The following is a 25,252-nucleotide window of genomic DNA, read 5'->3' on the forward strand; positions in this document are numbered from 1 at the left end:
TATAAGCATCATAATCATTATTATTATAACTTTATCAAGCAAAAGGCATCTGATGTACACAAAGATTATCAGTTAGGGGAAGAAATTAGAGAAGTATTTATCGAAGGTGCCTTTGTAAGCATTGAAAAGTTATGCAAATTTTAAAACAAGTTGTTTCAGATTAATTTTCGATCATATTGTTCGTGATTATAAATATTGAGTTAGAAAATAATGTACATAAAACAGTAAAGATTGAGCGCAAGGCCTAATCTTTTAAATCTCTTCTTAGGCATTCGAAAAGAGAACTGAGACTAGTAATACTTACCCACTGAAGTATTTCCGAACCAATTCGACCTTCAAGAATAGAGCGTAACAATTTTTAAAAAGGACGGCAACGCACTCGCCCTACAATACATACAACAATAGTAACAGATTGTAATCCGTATCTCAAGTTACAATCTCGTCTTGAGCGCTGTCACCTATGTCAAACTACATAAAGAAAAATGGTAATTAAAATTCCGTGTCAAAACCCTATTTCACTAATAATTTTCCAATAATATAATTGCAGACTTTTTAAATTAAGACATTATAGTGGCATAAATTAAATAGAAAATAATAATAAAAAAATAACCAACCTGCGTGGTCAGCAGCAGGTCCCAGGTGACGTAAAGCGTAGACGTGCAGCGCTCCGTACGCTAACTGCAGTCCAGTCGATAGCAAATGAGCCAGAAAAGCTGCTCCACACACGATCCACCTAAAATATAAAATGTAATTTTTAATATCTAAAATCACGTTTCACGTTATGATTGTAGTTGTTTAATAAAATCGCCATTTTGATCAAAACAACTGGAAATATGTACCTATCATTCGACATTTTTATGAAACAACAGTGGTACTAATGACGACTCGGTGACACGCTTTGATGCTCAAAAAGGGAGCTTAGTTATTTCTCCTTCTAATTACGGAAAAAGGAAGGATTCATCGTTTCGTTCGTCATTCGTCATTTGTATAAAGATTTATGCTTGATCAAACCTCAAAACATTGATTATGTTTTATGTTAACTTGCATCTTAAAAGTTTTAGGACGCGTATTAAATTGACGCGAATATCTCCCAAATATTAAACTCAATAAAACACTTGTCATGGTAATAAATCGTCTCTATGATTTATGGGTGAGCGGAAATAGTTGTTTATTGAAGTTTTTATTGGTGTTCATTTATTATAGTGCTTCGAGCAGATGTGGTTTTTACGTTTACAATAATAAAAACATCAATGGCGCTACAACCTTTTTAGGTATGGGCCTCAGATTTCTGCATCAGTTTCATGATCATTTGTTAATCTAATAGGCGAGGCGATCAGCCTTCTGTGCCTGACACACGCCGTCAACTTTGTGGGTCTAAGGCAAGCCGGTTTCCTCGCGATGTTTTCCTTCACCGTTCGAGCAAATGTTAAATGCGCCATAGAAAGAAAGTCCATTGGTGCACAGCCGGAGACCGAACCTACGACCTCAGGTATGAGAATCACACGCTAAAGCCACTAGGTAAACACGGCACTTTACAATAATTAGCACGGTTTTGTTTAAAAATACAAATAATAAACAATTTCAAAATCTCAGATCTCTCCCTGACGACGACTGTTTTAAACCAATACAACAATTTTAAAAAAATCATACATAATTTGCCTATATATTGGTAGAGTGTTATTTTATCACAAAAAGTAAAAAAATATATATGATTTATTTCAAGCAGAGGTAGGAATCATTTCAGTAAATATATCAGCCGAAAAGTTTTAGGGTACTCTTCAAACAGAACTAAGGCTACAAGGCTAATTGATCCTATTCATGTTCGTGCTACTTTCCAAATAAATGAAAGTAACAAAACGTTTTATTGAAGTTTAACTTCTTTATCGGCGTTGGAAAAAAATACCATCACATTTTTCGGTTACGCGCCATCTTTTTCTTGTCCATGGTTGATTCGAAGAGATTCGCCATTAATAACAATAACAATAATATATATAGATAGTAATAATTCTATTACAATTAATGAAATTCTGTAAAAATCTTAGTAGTAATAAGGTAAAATGAAATAATTGTATTATTTGTATTCATGTCTGTGATTATAAGAGCCTTTTGTTACACATTATGTTATTTAAATTTATTTAACCAATTTCTGTAAAGTTGTATATGGTAGATAATTTTTCGAAAAATAAGGTCATAAAGAAGCTTCACTTCTTAAGTATATACACTAGGTACACGCGCACCTGCAAATTACAAAAAACAAATCAAAAGATGATCTTAAAATACTTCTTATAGTATTCGTGTCTTATTTTACAAAATAAAGGGATTTTAATTATTAATAACAAATGTGATTTCTAATAATGTATGCCTAAGTACTAGAACCTGCCGGAAATGTCTATTCCATTGATAATTTTGTCTAGTTCGAGACATCAACTGCTCTCCGGAAATTAAGAAAGCGTCAGCCCTAAATGTTCTTAATAAGTCACGTATTTATTTTCAGCAGTTTATACATACGAGTAGAAAAATTTAGTTAGTAACGACAGAATTGTCCTAATTATTGGTTTTCTACGTGAGTTTCAATTGCGTTGAGTTCACGTCTGTATCAGCCGTATACATGATACAATATTTATATGAAAAATTCTACGGAATAGAACTAAGTTTTTATTAAGAAAAACACTTTTTGAACGGATTAAAGCTATGTACTATTATTAAAAACTTATAATTATTGACAAAAATTTTAAAAAAACGTGGAAAAGACAATACTATAAGTTTTTATTGTCACTTGTTTTAGTGTTACTGGAACCACGTACCTTACAATAGCCATTATGAATACCAATCCCGATTTCAATGAGATTTCCTATCACGTAATTCCATGTTTGATCATTAGCGCTACGTATATTGAAACTACATCTAAATTGGGTTTCGTCGTAGATCTCGTCCGCCCGAAAGAATTGTTTCCCTAGTTATTAAACATATAGCGTCTGGACAGATGTCTTATCAGTCATGCATTAGGTCAGCTAAGACAAAGGACCTGACAAATCTGAGTGTAAATAAGCTCATATATAAAAGAAGTAAATTAATACATTTTCAGAATTTTTCAGACAAATGACACAGAATTACTTTTACAAATTTAAATTAGGCAACATAATTATACAAAGAAGCAATAACCTCATTTAACTAATCGATTGACGAACTATTTTGCTTATAACTTCTTCGAATTTAAAACAGGATATATATAGATTTAAAAAGCAAAAATAGTTTATTGGTTCATAATTAAAAAATGGCATAAGTAACGTGACATGTGATAGTAGAACAGCTTAATATTTTATGTAGGTATACAAAAATAATGAAGTTAGAAAAAATATTACTGAAAAAATTTCAGTATAGACGAACTATTTTGCATTGGGGCTCGTACAATACTATAACATATTACGTGAGCTTCGTAATATCCCTTCAAAGAAAATAATAAGAATCCCTATTTGATCGCTCTTAGATTAAGCTGCGCAATAATTATTGTGGGCTATATATTTCTAAATATAAATTCGATAAGGTCAGAACGTGATCCAAGGGTCGGTAATCCCTTGGCGAATAATTTGTTGAAAGAATCTTCAGTTTATCCTCTCCGAGATTGAGCCATTTCCCAAATGAATTGTTAGAGAATTTAATATAATTATTTTATTTTTATATGCCATTCGATGGTTATAGAAGTATACATTAGTTAGTTCGTGAATATAGGTAAATGAAACCTAACAGAAATACCTTTTTATACAAATTAAATTAGTATCATTACTGTCCTTTTTTAAAGTTACTTTTCGCTTTTTGTTAATTGTATTTGCTGATTTAAACAGATAAGTTTACTGTTTACCTGTGAAATATTACTCCAAACTGAAATATACACGTCATGTACACAAATGATTTAAAGTTAATCACAATACGTATAAAAAAACACGATTTTCGTACACTAGAAATTACCACTACGCGAACTACCTATCAACTTAGCCTAACTTTTTAGTACATACCAACGGTTACGAGTACCAGTTCAGTTTTCCGAAATTATTTTTTTTTAGGTTGTTCTGTGAATTTTCCTCTTAATAATAACCTTAGAGTTCAAGTCATAAGTTTTTAATTAACAAATGAAACATAGGGATTGGACCACCGTTAACAGTTAGGGGGATGAACAATAGATGTCCGATTCGCAGACCTATCCGATATGAACAGAAAATATCACCAGAATCAGTCGAACCATTTCGAAAGAGTTTATATTACACGAGAATTGTATATATTAGACGAGCTGCCCCCGCGAACTTCGTTTCTCCTTAATGTGGTTTTAGTTAGACTTAATACCGTGACACGAAAGAATAATTTCACTGTATTATCGTTACTATAATTTGAATTTGATTTACACTTCGGTCTAAGTAACACGTGGTTGGCTATGCTAACACCACATTAAAAAAGTAAAAATAATTGAATTTCACGGTATTTCGTTTACTATGAAATAAATTTAATTTATATGATATTGAATTGTAGCTTATATGACACGTTTGTCGGTTTACCATAGCAGTACCATCTATTGATTACTTACTCAATCCAGTCGAAAAGTATCGACATATGTTAGAATCTTTTGGAGTTAACAGATAATTGTGACTGTCAATTCATTATAGACAAATAATTTTCAATAAAATAAAATTGCGACTATAATTGAAGATCTAAGCTATCCTATCTCTTAAGTTGGACCAGACTGCTCACGGTGTGCCAATTTAATTTCAAATCGCTTAAGTAGTTTAGGAGTCCATCGAGGACAAACATCGTGTCGTTTATATACTATATTAAGATTATGCGCTAATATTTAGTTATCTAGGCATCTAGTCGCCGCCTGATTTGGCACTTGGCGGGAAATATAAAAAATAAAATAATAGGACTCGGATACACATACACAGTGCATAATGTTAATTTATTCATTATAATAATAAGGACCGTATTTTAGACTAAATTTCTTTTATGTAGCTGAACAAATAAAGGTACTTTTATATTACCGCCAATTGTTATTTTGGCTTGCTAGGCACAGTTAATTAATCTTAAAATCATCATAGATTAGAAACGTGCTTTAGAATATTCAGGTTTTCATAATGATGTCATTAAATGAGAGCTAACAAAGTTATCAGTGCCTCGAAACTCTGCGCTTATAAATTTAACTTTATAATACAACTTCAACTCTAATTCACTTAGAACTTAGGACTTTCTTTAATAACTGGCTAAGACAGAACAAAACTTTTTGAATATATTGAACACGTCTACAGAAGCGTCAAAATTAGTTGTTGTATATTTTAAGGTATTTTTGCCTAACCTAATCTTATTGGATAATAGTATGACACGATTTAATTGTATGTAAAAAATCACAAAATTTTTCATAATGTAAATTTCATAATATTTAAAAGGCGTATGTTTGTGTGTGTGACTAAAACATAAAATTTTATTTTACTATTACGTTTAACTAAATTTTACTAGCTTTGTTAGTGCTTAAGGACGTTATGTCAAATTGAAACCTTCGAGGTTTTTAAAATCAGTTTAAGATGCACGGAATAAAAAACGTACAACGTTTATCTTTACAATCGTGACACAGAGTAATACAAACGTTGAAATGACAATTGAATTTCCGCTGGCATAAACCACAATGCTGATCAGCACGGTCATCAGAAATGATATTCATGAATGTAATCTCAATCAGTTGTTTAAACATTTTGATTTCACTTCACAATTATGGTGAAAAGTTAATTTATGTTTAACTTGTGGTTTAATCCCTTTAGTTAAACATCTGCTTGTGACAGTTTTTAGGTAAGCATATATATTTTTATAATTTATTTTAATGTAGTTAAACCATTGACCATTTCTTATATTAAATGGTTTTAGGAAAATAAATTTTACCCCCTTATGGGGTAATTACCCCCTAACCCTAATTAAGTACCGTGTTGTAAAACACGGTACTCTTAAAATGCATTTTCAAATTACGCGATTTTAGTACCTTGTACATCACAGGTATTATATATAACGCGGGGAACGTACTCGTTATATTTCTGTACGTTGACATTAATGTAAATTTTCACGCACATATTTTGTTCATAACACATTTTTTCTTTACAATAATAATAATCTTTATTTCTATTCTCACATATACATACAAGGTTATTATGATTAAACTAAGATGATAACATTTGGATGTGTATGTGAGAGACTGATCTCTGTAACAGGAGACCTGAGTGACAGATAGCCAGCCATTGCACCACCGGAACGGAACACATACAATCAGGTCATTGTCATAAGATACAATAGAAGAAAATAAGTAAGTTCTAAAAGAAAACGTTGCAAACGGAGTCGTAAAATAAATTTGGTGTGTGTGTGTGTGTGTGGGGGCGCGCGCGCGCGCCCGAGTGTGTCTCTGAGTGGGTGTGTGTGTATGTGTGGGCGAGTGGGTGTGTTACAGAGTAACAGTTATTAAATCTTCTGTTTTATCATAACTTACGTCTTCAGCCAATTAGTAACCTTTTTTTACATTCATATTTAGATAGTTTTTTTTTAATTAAAATGTTTTCATTCTATTTATTATAAAGGTACTGCCTAGGAAACTAAAGAATCTTTGCGAGAAAGAAGTTGTCCATTGTGTAATACGACAGAAAACTTTATGTAACTTTATATTCCATTGAAATTCCCTTTAACAAGAAAAGTTAAACGTGAATGTATATGTGGTTATGACCACACGTAGTACAACGCGTTTTCTATAACGCGCAACTAATGTAACGTGTTATACTGTACTGGGTTTCCGGCTACAAAATATTGTACAGGATCTTACAAGCTCAACTTGTCTTAAAATAATTTAATAAATTGATTAGATGCAGAAATATATCTTCGTTGATACGTAATTCATTTAAAAGGCTTGGCACTTTAGATAATATTCCTAACCGAACCAACAAAATTATTCAATATCACAATATTCTCACCTCTATGACCGCATTTGTTGTTGTTAATGACGTTATGTTATGTTCTGTCAACATACATTGAACTAAACCAAATGTATAGACAATCTGTGCGTTTGAGCTGTCAAATCTGACATTATCCTATTGATGTACATACATAGTAATATTCTAAGACAATACAGCCGTATAGTGTGTATAGGGTCTGGTTGGATTAGTTCCGAGATCCTAAAGCTTCATTTTTTATTATTATTACTACTAGGTACTTAAACTTAAAATATTAAGCAACATAGCCACGGAGTAGGTTTAAAAGAGTCTTTCCAGGATTCCAGGTTTTGGAATCAAGCGATTTTTTCATTTTTTCATTATTCAAGCGATCCTCATAATTTCGACTTGCTTGGACTGTCTAAAGAACTCTTAAGTATTTAGAATAGGAATTATGTGAAATACTAAATCAGCAATACAGTATTCTGTAGCGAGTGATTACTTCACTAGAAAAAAACGTTTTTTTTTTTATATAGGCAGGAGGCTCATCTGACGTTAAGTGATACCGCCGCCCATAGACTCCCACGATGCCAGCCTTTTAAGAATTGGTACGCTCTTTTCTTAAAGGACCCTAACTTGTATTGGTTCGTAAATACATAGGTAGGCAGCCTGGTTCCACATAGGAGTAGTGCGCGGTAAACATTGCATTAGTCAGTTGTGGAACGACGGACGCCTACGATACGTGTTTAATCAGAACTATACAAATATAAATAGGAAACAGTTAAAACGCGCTAACTTACGGCAACTTACTCGGGATTGTATAATTCGATAAGTGTTCGGCTTTAACGAGGGACACTATAGACTACATCCAACGGAGCTGAAAGCGTGACATAGGTAGTATATATATATAGGATTATAATTCAGAACAGGTTTTTAATTACTTGATTAAAGCCTGCACAGCGTACAGATTGTTAATGGAGAGTGCCCCTCTTGAGGGTTCTAGGAAAAAAGCACTCACGTCCCCATTTTTGTATTATTATTATAATTTCTTTTAGTCTTGTGTGGTGTTGTCGTGGTGTAAGAAATACTGTATTTCCAAGCACTTTATTGGTATAACCAACTATAAAAGTTGCGGTGTGAATATTCGTGACATTACTAATGGTTTTTCTTCTATCGAAATTATTTATAGACTATAGATATAAATGTTATTGATGTTACCTGAAATCCGTTTAGTTACATTGTATATAATATATTTACCAATATTTTTAATTAATGATATTCATAATTAATTTTGGTTGTAATTATATTTGACGTAGTCTCTTCACCGTTAATTCATTAGCTTATTACGTTGAAAATGTTTGAAAATAGAAAAAAACTGAAAACCTTTTTCACTTCATTTATTTTTAAACGCCGAGAGGGAAACAAATGGGCAGCAAAAATATGAGTTCTATGTGCAGATTGATGGAGTAGCCATGGGTTATCCGGTGTCACCTATAGTCGCTGACATCGTCATGGAGGACTTTGAGGAGAGATCTCTGGCCAATGCCCCGGTTAAACCTCGACTGTACAAGAGATATGTCGATGACCCATTTGTATTGCTCCCCAATGACAAAATATCTGCATTTCTAGCACATTTAAATTCAATACACAACAACATTAAACTTACTGTTGAACAAGAGAACAACAACTGTTTGCCCTTTTTGGATATTTTAATTATAGGCAAAGTAGATGGCACACTAGGTCACACACCTTTTGTCTTCAGTCACCCTGACCACGCACGCTGTAAAGCACGCGAAACGTCATAAAATTATGTAAATCAGTTTATAATAATAATACATAGCTTCAATCGGTTTAAAAAGTGTTTTCTTAGTTTAACCTAGGTATCGAGTCCTTCTGAGCTAAATGCGATAAGAGGCTGCTATTGACAGTCGCCCCACCTAGGTGAGAACAATTCTGAATAAGCGACCAATAGCCATATTGTCTTATTTTTAGCGGAATTTACTTGAGCTAACACTATGTATATGTTTATACTAAATCACAAAACAGGCTTTTACCACCACTGAGGCTGTAATAATGTTGGGAGTAAAACAAAAGACAAATCTATGCCGCTTATATTTGGTCATAAGATTAGTAATACAGTATATAGGTCGTCCCAAAGTTATGGGACATGGGGGGAAAGTACCTTAAATATCGTAGATGGAATCTCACTGAAATAAGACTATGTTATTTTTAAAAGTTAGTAATTGTGCATTCAAAGACTTTCTAAAAATTACTTGTATCGTCTGGGAATCGAATCGACTTAAATGTAAAAAAAGTCCCTTCTTTTATGATGCCAATCGAAAGAATGGCCCAAAACTAATAACACTTATTAAGTAACTTAGTATTTTTAAAGAAAGGGATAGCTTAAATGAATAATTTTAATAAAATTAAAAACATACATGAAATTGCCGTAGTCAATTCAAACTGGGTATTTTTTGTAAATTAATTAAATGAATGCTCAAAATGTGATTCCTCTTGCCTTCTTTCAGTAAAATAACCTAATCTACGATATTTAAGTTACTTTCCCTTCATCAATAAAGACATGCAATACTTTCCGTTTAACTCATCACAACGAATTATTTGCGTTCTATATTCTCATCCTCGAAGCTGGTGTGTCTTAGTAGCAACGTTTGATATACATACAGATGAAAATCAAGTGGATATTTGTTGGCTCACTCTTGTAATATATAAATGCTTACTAGTCAAATCTAATGGTAATTTTTATCTTCATCTTAAATCTTACCCCCAGCCTCCTTCCGGGTAGAAGTGGTGTTTGATGGCACGTGTGTCGAGTTCTCTTCTTCGTAGCGCAGGCACCGTGCGATGAAGTGAACGGAGCTCGCGTTCTCGGAGGGCACCACCTGTCGACTCGTCTTCAAGGTCTGGCCACCCATCTGATGATATTAAGAGTTATAAATAACTATCCATTGTTATTGAAATTTATGCAGAATGTAGGAAGCAACTTATTTTTTATACAGAACTGGACAGACGTTTGACCACAATCCTACCTGATGTTAAGTGAGATATGGCTTATTGGAGGTCACGCCTGTCTAGGTGATGCTAATTTAACCCAGGTCTAGGGTAGAAGGCATGGTAGCAAAAAGTTACTACGTAAAGTAAAGAGATGACAGATAGAAGAAGATTACTCAAAAATCAATCTTTTGATAACGTATTTATATATGCGGGATACTTCAGCTGAAAACAATACAGTTTTATTTATAGACTTAATTGTTAGGACTTTCTAGGTTTTTCAACAGTGTAAGGTTGCACGAACAATATGTAAAATCCAATTAGTTAACAGAAAAAGCAAAGTTGTGAAGGGCTCACCTGGGACGTATTCCCAACTAAAAGACATGCACGATATTTACAATTCTATTTTTTTATGTATTGATTTTATATTGTGTGCTTTCTATTAAAACTTGCTCATATGGTGAAGAAAAGTTTTCTTTGCCTTCCATTTCCTGTTATAGCGTTGTGTTAGTGCTGCCAATTACATTATTACTTCGGTACGTTTTTTTTATTGAACATGGGGCAAACGGGCAGGAGGCTGATGTGAAGTGTAGAAAGCACACGCACTGCCAGAGCTTTGCCAACAATTTATAAGTAGGAACTCTCTTTAGAAGTATTGGTATTTGTATAGGATAAATAGTACTAATACTAATTATCGAAAGTACAAAGATTGTGCTTAGTAAATATGTAAATTCTTATTTAGAATAAATCACTAATAATTTAGCTTCTGTGTTTCGACTTTGGTATATTTGATAGCGCTCGAAACGAGATTATGACTCCAGAGTTGCACAATAGAATATGGACCTTAGAAACCTAAAATTTAAACCGCCTTTACAAATTTTAAACTATAAGAGGCCTTTGTAGAGAGAAAGCTGATTACATCCCCAAGCAGGCACTCAATTGGACGCGCAGGGAACACAGAAGTGTGGCCGTCCCAAGCAAACCTGGTGTTGTACAGTTGCAGATGAGAGCCGCAAAGACTTGGAGCGAGGTGAAATGCGGTGCTCAAGACCGAACGTGATTGAGACTCACTGTGGACGCCCTCTGGCCCCTCTAGGGGTATAGTTAAGTAAGTATAATTTAATGAAAATAGCTTGTTTTGTTTTATTTTTGACTAGACATTCTATATATATAAAAGAAAGTCGTGTTTGTTACAACACTTATAACTCGAGAACGGCTGGACCGATTGCCATGGTTTTTGATTTGTTGGATTTGTTTCCGTCCCGAATAGCAGAATACATCTTAAAAACAATGAAAACTCGATATGTGTAATGAATACTTAACCATTTCAATAGATGCTGATTTATTTATTACATGTCAAACATTTGTTGTCCAATCCTGTCAAATAGTGTAACAACTTTTTTTTTTTTTGAGCTTATGGCCTGGTTGCTGAGACCTTTAAGCCACAACTTTATTTTTTTCTGAAGACATCATGTGTGCGTTCAGAAATTTATTTTTTGTAAAATGTCTACAAAGTTCAGGTACTGTTATATTTGTTTGTTTTAGACATTAATTTTCGAAAATTATTCATTAATTATTTAATTTTTAATTCCCGAAAATAATACCTAAGTTTTATTCTACAGTAAAAACATAAAATCATCGGGAAGGAACAGAATTAAGGGAATAAAAAATCAGTTGGTAAAGGTTATAAGATTAAGGAAAAAAAAATCTACAGGTTAACAAAAGTGTAAATGTCTTTTTATAGGTTGTCTATGATTTTTCTTGATTAGCTATTCATACGTAGTGGTTATATACTCTTTGAGCTATTGTCTATGTCTCGAAAGTTCAGGCACTGTTATTATATTTGGTGGTTTTATGCGAGTGCACATTTTAATAACAATGCCGCGTCCTAGAAGATCTAATCTTTCCCAGCGAAGCCGTTATGCAATATCCATTTACGCGATGCAATTAGCACAGAAGGAGATTCAGAAAATGTTGGTCGATTGACTATTTTACCGGCGACATACATAGGTAGCCCGCGTCATTTGCATGAATATGCGCCAGATGCAATGACATATGTTCGTCAGATCTATTCATTACATTTACATGTAATCCGAAATGGATAGAAATTATTCAATTGCTGCTTCCCGGACAAACATCAAGTGATCGACACGACATCACCGCACGTGTTTTCAGGCAAAAAATTCGGTCACTAATGAATTACATTGTTAAGCAACACGTCTTTGGGAATACTCGATGCTGGATGTATTCAATTGAATGGCAAAAACGAGGCCTACTGCATGCTCACATTCTGATTTGGTTAGTCGAAAGAATTCGGCCAGATCAAATAGATGACATCATATGTGCGGAGATTCCTGCTCCTGAAACCGATCCAGACCTACATGATGTTGTAGTCACGAATATGATTCATGGACCGTGTGGCACTATCAACCGACAATCAATGTGCATGGTCGACGGCAAGCGTTCCAAACGGTATCCACGAAAGTTGACGGCAGAGATCATTACAGGCAACGATGGTTATCCATTGTATCGGCGTCGATCACCCGATGATAATGGTAGAACTATCACAACTAAAGTGAAAGGAAACGATTTCGTAGTTGACAACAGTTGGATTGTTCCATATTCGCCACTTCTTTCCAAAACATTCAAAGCACATTGTAATGTTGAGTATTGCAATTCGGTCAAGTCAATTAAATACATTTGCAAATATGTCACGAAAGGGAGCGACATGGCGGTTTTTGGTATCCAAACATGCAATACCAACGATGAAATCACGCGCTATCAAGTTGGTAGATATGTGAACTGCAATGAAGCAATTTGGCGTATATTTTCATTCCCTATTCACGAACGTCATCCCACTGTTTTACATTTGGGGGTGCATATAGAGAACGGTCAGAGAGTATATTTCACAGCGTGGAATGCTGCTCAACGTGCCGACACACCTCCAGCGACAACACTGACCAGTTTCTTTGCGATTTGTCAAAGTGATCCGTTCGCACGAACTTTGCTTTACTCAGAAATGCCACGTTATTACACTTGGAACGCTACATCGAAGAAATTTCAACGTAGGAAGCAAGGTGATGCAGTTATGCGTTCTACTGATGCTCTTGGTCGTATTTACACAGTTCTTCCGAAGAATGATGAATGTTTCTATTTGCGGTTGTTGCTGGTACATGTTCGAGGGCCAACATCATTTGAATCACTACGAACTGTCAATGGTATCATGTGCCCCACATTTCGTGCAGCATGTCAAGAGCTAAATTTGATTGAAAACGATACTCATTGGGACACGACAATCGCTGAAGCAATTATTTCTGCATCTCCAAGTCAGATACGCACATTATTTGCTATCATCATTTCAACATGCTTCCCATCGAACCCACGTGACCTGTGGAACAAATACAAAGATAACATGTCAGAAAATATTTTACATCGAATTCGCGTCAGCTCAAGAAATTCCGATCTTGAGGTGAATGAGGAGATCCATAACCAAACTTTGCTCTTGATCGAAGATATGTGTTACCTCATGTGCGGCAGTTTGTTAGTTAGGTTAGGAATGCCAGCGCCAGATCGCGGAATGAATGACGCTTCAATAGAGAATTGGAACGTGAGCGTGAATATGATCCACATAAACTAATCCAATCAGTTCAAACGAATGTACCTCTGTTGAATCCTAAGCAGAGGGAAGTCTATGATACACTGATTAATGCAATTGATGATGGAAATGGCGGCTTATTTTTTTTGGATGCCCCCGGTGGAACTGGGAAGACATTCCTCATGTCATTGATTTTGGCCACTGTACGTGCGAGATGCGAAATTGCGGTAGCAATTGCTTATTCTGGAATAGCGGCCACATTGTTAGACGGATGCCGTACGGCTCACTCAGCGTTAAAATTGCCATTAAACCTTCAAACAACTACTGAACAACCGACATACATACATTTCGAAACACTCCGCAATGGCCAAAGTTTTAGTAGCATCAAAAATCATCATATGGGACGAATGCACAATGGCGCACAAACGCGCATTGGAAGCACTAGACCGAACATTAAAAGATCTGCGCAATGACTCGAGATGTTTTGGTGGTGCAATGATTTTATTATCTGGCGATTTCCGACAAACACTACCAGTCATTCCAAGATCTACTGCTGCCGACGAAATAAACGCTTGCCTCAAAGCATCAAATCTGTGGCGATATGTAAAGAAACTTCTACTGTCTGTAAATATGAGAGTTGCCTTGTTGAACGATCTATCTGCTGATGATTTCTCGAAGCAATTGCTGACTATCGGTAATGGCCGTGTTCCTGTTGACAAATCGAGCGGTTTGATTTCTTTTCCTCCAAATTTTTGCAATTTCGTATCATCAAAAGACGAGCTTATCAACAAAGTATTCCCGGATATCATTGCTAACCACAAAAATACTAAATGGTTAAGTGAGCGAGCAATTTTGGCCGCTAAAAATAAAGATGTAGATGACCTCAATTTTATAATTCAAAATCAAATCGTAGGTACTCTGTATTCATTAAAATCTATCGACTGTGTAACAAACGAAGAAGAAGCCACTAATTATCCAACTGAATTTTTAAACTCCTTGGATGTGCCTGGTTTACCACCGCACAATTTAAAACTTAAAGTTGGCTCGGTAGTCATCATGCTTAGAAATTTAAACCAACCAAAACTGTGTAATGGAACGCGTTTGGTGATAAGAAAACTGATGAGCAATGTGATTCACGCGTCGATACTTAAAGGAAAATTTAAAGATGAGGAAGTTCTTATTCCAAGGATTCCGATGATCCCAATGGACATGTCCATTGGGATCATCCCTTTGAGTTTAAACGAATTCAATTCCCGATTCGTCTTGCCTTCGCCATGACGATCAACAAATCACAGGGCCAATCCTTGACTATTTGTGGCCTCAATCTAGAACATGCATGTTTTTCTCATGGTCAATTGTACGTGGCATGCTCACGTGTCGGCAAACCATCCGCTTTATTTGTTCTTGCGCCTGACCAAAAAACAAAGAATGTCGTTTACCACAAAGTGCTTGAATGAAAATCCTATTAATGAAATAATCCGAGTTTTATTTTTTTCCCAATCTGCACAACATAGTTTTCAATCATTTTTTTCTGACATGAGTTTGAAGTACTTAATTATTATTTTTTATTTTGAATCTCATTATGTATGTTCATCATCATTCATCATAATAAAATACTTTTTTCTTTCTATCTATATAAATATATTATTTTGTATCATTGTTTTACGTTCATCAAAGCCTAAATTAGTTCAGCTCAAAAGTAACACGACATTCATTGACTGTTAGGCGGTACGAAGTTCGCCGGGTCAGCTAGTATTTTATATATTTATTCATTTCTTTAGTAACAATAAACTGTCGATCCAACATGGTTTTCGATGTTACACCCAAATCAAATATACTTTCGTAGATATTTACTTTAAAAATATGTTCTCTTTATTTAATAAAATATATTGAGTTGGCAGCTACGTGTGTTGTTTGTTTGTAAGCTCAAGATTGAAATTCAGTTGATATTGTATAAAATATTTTTATTCCAATAGCTTTTATTCAAATACTGTAATGTACTCGAAGTAGTATTTTTTTTAGTTTTTGACACTGCACTTATTGTTTATAATATTGGGGCCCGTGCAGAGGATTATCATTATAAAGATTATATGGTATATATGGTATTATATGGGGTATAGGAACATCTATATTATTTCGTTTTGCAACTTTCGCACCACCAATTTGTGGAACCAGCTGCCCACTGAAGTATTTTCGAACCAATTCGACTTCGGGTCCTGTAAGAAAAGAGCGTATCAATTCTTTAAAGGCCGGCAGCGAGCGTCCATGGGCGTCCACTTAACATTAGGTGAGCCTGCCCGTATGCCTCCTATAACATAAAAATGTTTGTGCAGAATTTTATTTTTAAACTAACTGAACGTTTCGTTTTTTTTACTTAGCCTACCTTTTTAGTAGCTACATAGAAATATATGGATTATTATCTTATGCCTCCCCGTAGAAGCTTGCATTCCGAAAAAAAAACTTTCCGCAAAAAAATACTCGAATTGAACCAGCTGTCGTCAACTATTGCGACATATGTTGCGATACATTTTTATTTATATACAAATAAATAACAAAATAAAAAATTATGTAACTGTTAAATTATTCAACGACACATCGATGGTACACATCAAATGAAAATAAATGCGCAAGTTATTCTTCCTATTAATTTTCCATTCACTGATTTCATATCCAAACACTCCCTTGACAACGGAACAAAGTTATATATACACTAATCGAACTTTACAAAGTTAAGGTAAAACTCGTAATGCCGTGCGATACTGCAACGTTTGCGGTATAAAGTTTTAATAAGTTTAATTTTCATATTCTGGTTTTATTTTCAAAGTCCATAGAGAAAGTAATTAATGTAGGTTGTGTTGTGGTTTTCGAAGGGTAAAACTTTTATTTTTAGATAACCAAAGACAAGGTCGTACCCCGTTTTTATGATCCCTCACATCGTGACCCAAAAGCGAAGCGTTTTTTATAAAAATATATATTCTAAGGTATAATTTTATCTATTTTGAAAAATATTATATTAGGATATTAGGAATTACTTTTTTATTATATTATTCATAAATCTAAAGACAAGGAGAAGATGAAAGTTATTAACAGATTTTCCGTCTGCCTTTTAATTTTTATTTATGCATATACACTATAAAATTAAGCCAAGTGCCGGCCATTTGCCTAAGCTTGCCTGTACAGCATCTTACGTTGGTATTATTAATTATATACTTTGTGATCTGCGACAATATTATTTGAATTTATTTTAGTCTAGGTCATCGTTTTTTAAGCGAGGTGTCGTGACCCGAGGTCGAGTTTCTTTTAAAAGGGGGTGGCAGTCTGTTGAAAAATAATAAATACAAACTAAATTATGTGCCAAATATTCATTTATTATAGGAATGAATAATTATAGTGTAGTAATAAGTATTTAAATGTTATAAATAACTTGAAAAAATAAACTTTATTTCAATAAAATTATGAATCATGAACATTTATTAATGTGATATTTGACGTTGTTTTTCACTTAAAAGTTTTTCTATACGTGGATCATTTTTGCAAACACTAATAAGTAAATTATTTTCGAGTTTTTATTTAACTTTTTGGCTTTTTCATGGGTCACGACATAAAAGTGGTTAAGAAGTCAAAGTCACTAATTACGTCAATAAAAAATTAGTATACATTAAATGCTTCTAATTTTACATTTACTGCCAGTTCTCAAATCAAGGCCGTAGAACGGACGAGAAGAACTGGCAATTAACTCTCCGAATTTTTTTTAAATCGCCAAGTTTTTTTTGTATTACACAACGTTTGTAAGAAGCTGCAACCATTACACCATGTTCCACATTACATCTGAAGTAAATAAATAATAATAAAATAAATTAAACACAACGATTTGTCTCAGATTGTCAAAGATCCTCTATCCTCTATAGTATAGAAACCTAGACCATTCACCGTCGACTGATCCGAGCAGGTCATGTGACATGATACATAAACCAGGGAAAAAAGCTGATGAGTGAGCTGATGACTTGATAGAAATAGCATGAAATGACTGGCAGACTATTTGCAAAGATCATCTGAAATACGTTGGAAGAGGCCTTTACCCAAGAGGGGTTCATATCAACAGGCGACAAACACATACTAATATTTAGAAAAAAGTTAATTTTAACAACACTAACAACAAAATTTGAAATAGAACTTAAGGATATGGAAATAAAAAAAAGATTTATAGACTTCCGAAGTTACGTAGCAAAGCAACAAAATATTGCTACGTCTCAACGAGAAACCTACGATATACGGCGAGGCGTGAAAGTGACGTCAGTTTACAGGCGGCGATAAGCGAAATTCTTTTTATGTGGAATTATATGCTTTATTTTAAGTCACTTAAGGCTGCTTAGCTGATTACAGTCAGTATTTTAATACCATTTTGTATTTAAGAAAGACACTCACATAATTCTGAAATACATCGGAGATTGAGAAAGTCAACAAAACAAAACGCTGCCTAGTTTTTAAGCCGGAGCGCATTTTCATCTTCCGCTATGTCGCACACACATAACTCGCAATATGCCGATTAATCATAAATAAGCTGACCTGTGTGACTGTATCTAATAAACATACATATTGTTACTCTTTCCGTGGATGTGTAACACTTACCATAGTGTGGTAGGCAGTTGTAGCTGGTGGAAAGCGTGCAGCGGCAGCGGCAGCGGGACGCGGCGCGGGGCGGCGGCGGCGGCGACGCAGAGGAGGGAGACCACCCGCCCTCCATTCCCCGCCCATGCCGGCACCCGCACCAACGCCCGCGCTACCTATAAACAATTCTTAATTTATCAAGCTCTACCATGTGATCAGAAGTATCAACTGATTATTCATTCCAAATCTTAATGGCTATTTAAGTTACTAGTAGGCGTGCTAATTACGGTTCTATATTGAGTATCGGATCACGTAACTCCAAATGAGTAATGATAATGCTTTTATCGTTTCATAACGACATCATTATTATAATCGGCATTTTGTTAGATAGTACCAATTCTGGAAAATGTATATTACTGATTCAATAGATATTTAAAATCCGTATCGGTGTTAGAGTAGCCGTGCTTGAGTAAATACTGTATACTTGGCTTAGATTATCATTTGATTAATCAAGTTTAAAAGTGAATCTCACTTTGCTGGACTTTAGTGCAGTAAGAATTTTTTTTTTTTAAATAACCTTCATTATATAAAACGTTAAATTTAAGTGGTATTTAAATAGCTACTCTACAAAATTTAGTTTGTTAATAATATATTTTTTCAGTTATTAAACTTCAAATTGTCTCTGGAAATTGTCAATTGTCAAAAGCTATATTATATTATTATGACAACTGAATTCTGTGCAATGTTAATCAGATAATGAAATTACGATCCAGATAAAATACTAATAAAAAATGAATGCATTCACCAATGACGCGCCATTTTCAGGAGACAAAGCTGAATTAAACAAAATATGAGATAATAAAATTTATTCCTGAATTAAAATGATAAACCATCTGTTGTTGTTAGTATGAATTATGGTAATAGTGGATTTTTTTCTTTCAATAGAAATTCGAGTACAAAAGCGAATGAAATATTAACCCACTTTTTTTAACCTAAATACTAATAGCGCATACTGGAAACAATATACTTTTTAATATTAGTTATCAAGAGACAAAGGAGGCTGCCTCTAAAAAGAGCAAGAATTTGTTATGAGATAATAACTTTCACGGTTTTAAAATTCTTTGATGTTTAAGAGTTCAAACAAAGAATATTAATTTCAGTGAGTTTTCCCACCACACTGACATTTACACTTATTCGAGCTATATTATAAATATAATATTTATTTATTTATATTTTATATATTTATTAGTCAATTCAAAGGGGGAACGCTGCTTCGGAACCCTTGAATAACAGTTATTATATTTTAAAGTTTTTAGTAAGATTTTTATTTATGTTTATTATTAAGATATTAATTTATGTTATTTTTATCATAAATAATAGATTAACATTATACTTATGACTTAAAAAAATATTTATTGTGATATTTTATTATGACAACGTTACTATAAACACATTTCCTAAGTTTCCTAACTGACAGTATTATAAAAATTGACCGCTTTTTAAATTTGCTTACAGAAGCTTGCGGATTACAATGTGAAGGCACAAGTTAGCGTAGTCGAAGTCGAAGTTTGCATATCGGTTAGTATATCTGTTATTTTTAAATATAAGAAAAGAATGAAAGTAGGTTATGTTTTCTTTATTCCCTGACAATAAAATTGGTATGATATGTGAAACGCAACAATAGTGTTTATCCTACCAATAAGTAATAAATAGCTTGTTTGGAACTCCGTATATTGTTAAACAGAACCTTAATGTATTATATGTAAATATAACCAGAAGCCTCGTCATTCCAAATATAACAATATATATAGCATATGTTACCGGAGATAGTTGCAATCAAATGTCGTAAATGGAGAAACAGGACCAATTCAACAGAAAAATACTCTATCTTTAATAATAATAATAATTATTATTTATTTTCATGAATATGGTACAAAAATGTAATGCTTGTACAATCTGTAGTTTGCATTTTCACGCATGGAAATTTGTCTTAAAAGGTATAATAGAAGTTACAATAATAATAATAATAATAAATGATATCATTATAGTACATTCTTATCATTTTATAATCACATTATTAAAGTATATTATCACGTTGTCATATTAATAATAAATTATAATAAATAAAAAAAAAACCAAAAGTCGATTTTTAAAAATTCTAGTAGAAAGATCATTGAATGTTTTTGGTAATTATAAACCTGGATTGCCATACAAATCCCAGATTAATTTTTAGCATAGCCAATGTCTTCCCATGTTTACGACAGTGGTCGATTTCCGTTGACTTAAAATTATTATATTTTTGTAAACGAATAAGGACATTTCTAAACTATACATACAGGGAAGAGATACAATTTTGAGATTCTTAAACAAAGGCATGCAAGCTCAAATTGCACTAATACATTTTTTTTGAGACATACGCTATTTACTTCGACTGATTTTCCCAAACTATAATTCCATATCTAAGTATGCATGATAAGCACCTAATACCGTATCATTAACAGTTTCCCTTATTCGTTTCAACTCATAAACGAAGCTGTCTTTGTAATCTGTAATTTTTCGATATGTGCTTTCCAATAGTAGCCCATACTATAGAGAATAATATACACGAGAATTCTTCTTTATTTTGTATATGTTATAGCCAACTTTTTTCCTTTCTATAATTCATGTTAAGGCATAAAACAATTGAAACTAAATGATTCAATCTACAGGATCAGTGTGAATGTGTTTGATGAGGTCGAAGATACGTAAATCAGGAATATCAAACAACTGTATACATTACGACATACAGAGTGAGCCGTCGTGAGATTTGATCACTACTTTTATTGACACATGATTCTATTAATCACTTTTAGTGATTAAATACATGTTCACGGGTAAGATGCTGCAGCCATTGTTCCAATAACAATTGCAAAGAAGAAATAATTTGTAATTTTTATTTTCTGTTTTATAATTGAAATGATTTCCTTTAAATGAGATGCATGTGTGTTTTTTTTGTGGTGTGTTATCTGTAAGTCAATGTGAGTTTCGTGTCTTAAAACAAAAGACGCGTCGCAAGTATTTTATAGCATAACTGCCATGCCGGTTCTTCTGGTTTATGTTTATATGTATTTTATTACGTACCTGGCACAGGTGCACCGCTCCACGCCTTCGCTCACGCTATACACACTCCCGCGACGCATTCGAACTGCGTCACACAGCCCGCATGGTCACATGTGCATCGCGGACATGGCTGACATCTCACTACTTTCACCTAACCAACGATGATGTCCGTAGCATGGTGGAACTGAAACAACGATTAAATAATTGTAGTTAATAATTGATTTTAGGTTATAATAAACAAAGCTTAATTACTGCGTAATAATAATTTTATAAATACTAACTGACTGATCTTTACCCAAAAAGGGGTCCATATATATATAACAATAACTAACGTAGACTAAAGTATAGAATAACAAAACTAACACTCATCTGATTTTTATTTGATATATTATTGAATTAAAGTGGCTTTATTGTTATTATTTAATACTAAGTGACAAAAAACCGGTCATATTTGAAAACTATTTATTTTATGTATGTAAATATTATACATCGCATAAAATTCGAATTCGAACAGACACAGAAATCTGAGGCGTAGACCTAAAAGTTTATATATTTTTATATGTGTGTCTCCGCATATATTTTTAATTACCAACTATTTTGTTTTACAAGATACACATAAGGACTTACAAGTACGCTATTACACGTTTCACATGACGTGAAATGAAAAGAAAACAATGTTCAGTAGTAGACATGAGAAGGCACACATTATATTATAGTGACAATAAAACGTGTTTTGAAATCGTACACGATATTAAATCAAATGTAATATTTAAAAGCCGATCTGTCTCATGCTCTGTGAACGTAAATTTGACGGCATCTACGATTGCGACATACAAAGGATTTTTTTTAAAACATCATACATACAGCCACTCCCATTGCAGTGGCTGAAAAATATTTAGCAGGACTATAAGATCAAATGCGTATAAAATACAATTTGAGTAGTATTAGGCTCAGCTTGATTGCTAAATTAAAACAAAATGTTCACGCTAAAATTGGTTTACCCACGTATTTTAAATGAAGAACTTTGAAAGTTCTTTTTAATTTTTGTTATGGCCATGAACGTTGCCAACAATGAATCCGTAAATATAATTAATTTTAAAAAACGACATGAAGTTCAAAATTTAAAATACATTATTTTCAAACAAATATTATTTTTAATGGAACTTGAAAAAGGTTTATCTGCATTTTAAAATTAGAACGTTTTATAGATTTTTCTTTTACTACGTATAAAAGTGGCCAGATTACAATTTGAAGTATAGACTTGAAGAAAAGAGGTCTCATTGTCTCCGTGACGATCGTTAAGCTTTCACGATTTTGTTATAACTTATAGCTTATGTTGTAGCGTTATTTAGGCTTTTAACGCAAAATTGCGGCTAATGGCGATACATTGTCGGCTTATTGCTTCTGAAACACCTGTTTGTGACACACGGGGCCATTTTAATACGTGCACCGCACGATAAGAGGATATTAACGTTTACCATGTTCTATAACATTGGTTAATTGTATTGTACCTAACAACTAGAAGTTACACATTATGTATAAGATATCCTAGTAAATATGTTATTAATTTCTTATATAAAGTCATTGTAAAAAATTTACTGTCAAATTTTTATATGTAGGTATGTTAGTTTTTAAAAAGTTGTTTTAATATTAGTTATTATTCCTTAATAAAACAAATTGCCATAGAGTAAAACTGTGTATTTCCAATTCTCAACTAAACTAAACGAGATGGATATCCATAGTTGCTCCCCTCAAACCTTCAAATAATTTTTTTCTCTTCGTTTTTGGCATCAAATGTCTATAATTGCTTGTCACATTAAATCTTCTATTATATTTTTCTTAAATACCAATGTATCAGTTTGCCGAGCGTTGGCAAGCTTTTGTAAGTAAATAATTACAATACAACCTCGTAAATCAAACATACCTTCAGGTCTATCTGGACACGCGGTAGTTAATTTATCTGTTCTATAACTCAGGCGAGTGACAGCGACGCCTCGAGTCGTGAGTGATGGCGTAACTACTCTACGTTGATAATTAGCCAGACAGATTTACACGTACTTTTTCTAACTATTATTAGCTTTGTTTTTCTATGAAACTAATGGGTCTTGTTGTAGATTCTCTAAGGAGAGATGTACGAACTCTCTTTTCATTGTATTTTGACAGAATTTGTGTATGTATTTTTAGCAAAGCTGTAAATAATTAAACCAATTTTTGGATGCAAAAAATAAAAGTGGCAAGATATGTAACTTAAAATAAGTTAATATAAAACACTCTAATCATGTTATAACTAAAAGTCTTATTAAAATTAAAGTGCGTGGAATAACATCGAATTATCGGTAACACATTTCTAAAATCGAATGTGAATACAGCGACGCGATCAAAGATTGAAGTAAGTTTGACAGACGGAGCTTTGTTTTCACTTAAAATCAGTAAAAGTTACTCAGTTAAGATGTTGGGGCAGTGCAAGTGATTCCTAAAATCAATTTGGAGTATTTTCCAAAGGTATCAAGCTGTTCCAAACTCCGCCCTATGCGTATCCTTTATAATTCAGTCCGGTGCAAGTGATTCGTAAAATCGGGACATATTTCTTTGGGATAAACATATAACCTGTTACTTCCAAATTCCTGTGATATATACGAAGTATTAATAACTCGAAAAAATTGTGTATATATTAGATTTATTAAAATGTATGTGTGGTATGTCATATGTATCGTAGTTAGTAACTAAATAATCACTATTCTGTCACTAAACACAAGTTTTTCCTTAATTATTATGTTAGGTCAACGCGTAACTAATGTAATCACATGGCAAAGATTATGCAACACTATTTCTAGTTTTTCCATTTTATAATGGAGAATTCCGGTTAAACGTTACACACTGATGACGGCAATGACGTCAGAGCGCGTTTCATTATACGTCTTTAGAAGGCTTCTCTCTTAAGGAGGTAGTTATTTAACCTAACATTATTTAAGTTACATATTTACATATGTATACTAAATGTTAGCCTAGTTAATCATCACACATTTGAAGTCAAAATTAGCCTTATAATTATTCTCATACTCTTAAATTGTAATATCACATTCTCGTTTCTGATGTTGTTAAATAGGTCCAATTTGTCACTTATTGAAGTGTGAATTTAAGAATCCTTAAATAAGCCAAGTTATTTCTTTGTTTATACAGCGTCACAACCCCTAATTATATGTTAGTTATAAGCTCATATATTAAACGATTAAAACCAGTGGACACCCAGCTTCAAACAAGGTGTTTGATTTAAAACATATTCGTTTAAAAATCTACGTACGTACAGCGTTCCGAAATAAATTCTAATGAAATTTATTTGTCTTGTTTACTGTGTGTATTAATATAAAATATACTTCAGTATTTTCTTTCAGCTGTAAACATTTATTTAAACATATTTTTTATATTTCTGTTATATTTTTAAAGTGAAACTTCTTTATCGGCGTAGTAAAAAAAATACCGTCATATTTTACGGTTACGCGTCACATTTATTCGTTGCGCGCCATCTTTTTCTTGTCCCTACCACGGTTGATTCAAAGAGATTCGAAGCCATTAATTACAAAAATATATAATAACGATAACAATGATAGTAATAATTCTATTACAATTAATGAAATTCTGTAATAATCTTAGTAGTAATAAGGTAAAATGAAATAATTGTATTATTTGTTCATGTCTATGATAATAAATCCTTATGTTAAACTTTATCTTATTTAACTTTATTCAATCTGTGAAGTTGCATATAGTACATAATTTTTCGTTAAATAAGGTCATAAACAAGTTTCAACTCTTACGTGTATACACTATTTTTTGTCTTAATAAATTGGACTGCACATTAACGAATAACCCGTATATTTACGATATCATAAACCTAAGCGATCCTTAATAGCGGTGCTGAGTTTTCGAATGAATATTAAAAATCCAGCCATAAAGGGAGCTAAGTAATTAAATTTTCCCAGGAATATTAAACTCCATAAAT

The 25,252-nt window shown here is 33.2% G+C and overlaps 1 protein-coding gene across 2 annotated transcripts in view; it reads right to left on the minus strand.

Annotated features, from left to right (window-relative positions):
* Positions 1-25,252, minus strand: part of LOC123713586 (monocarboxylate transporter 9-like) — a 70,348-nt gene that overhangs the window by 18,160 nt on the left and 26,936 nt on the right. For both annotated transcript variants that reach the window (XM_045667321.1, XM_045667322.1), the window contains exons 2-5: positions 21,277-21,439; positions 18,178-18,332; positions 9,727-9,877; positions 615-733 (exon numbers count right to left, since the gene is read on the minus strand). In XM_045667321.1, the coding sequence (XP_045523277.1) occupies positions 615-733; positions 9,727-9,877; positions 18,178-18,292 (385 nt within the window). In that variant the 5' untranslated portion in view covers positions 18,293-18,332; positions 21,277-21,439. The remainder of the gene's footprint in view (positions 1-614; positions 734-9,726; positions 9,878-18,177; positions 18,333-21,276; positions 21,440-25,252) is intronic.

Source organism: Pieris brassicae, chromosome 8, assembly GCF_905147105.1.
Source record: "Pieris brassicae chromosome 8, ilPieBrab1.1, whole genome shotgun sequence".
Classification (NCBI taxonomy): domain Eukaryota; kingdom Metazoa; phylum Arthropoda; class Insecta; order Lepidoptera; family Pieridae; genus Pieris; species Pieris brassicae.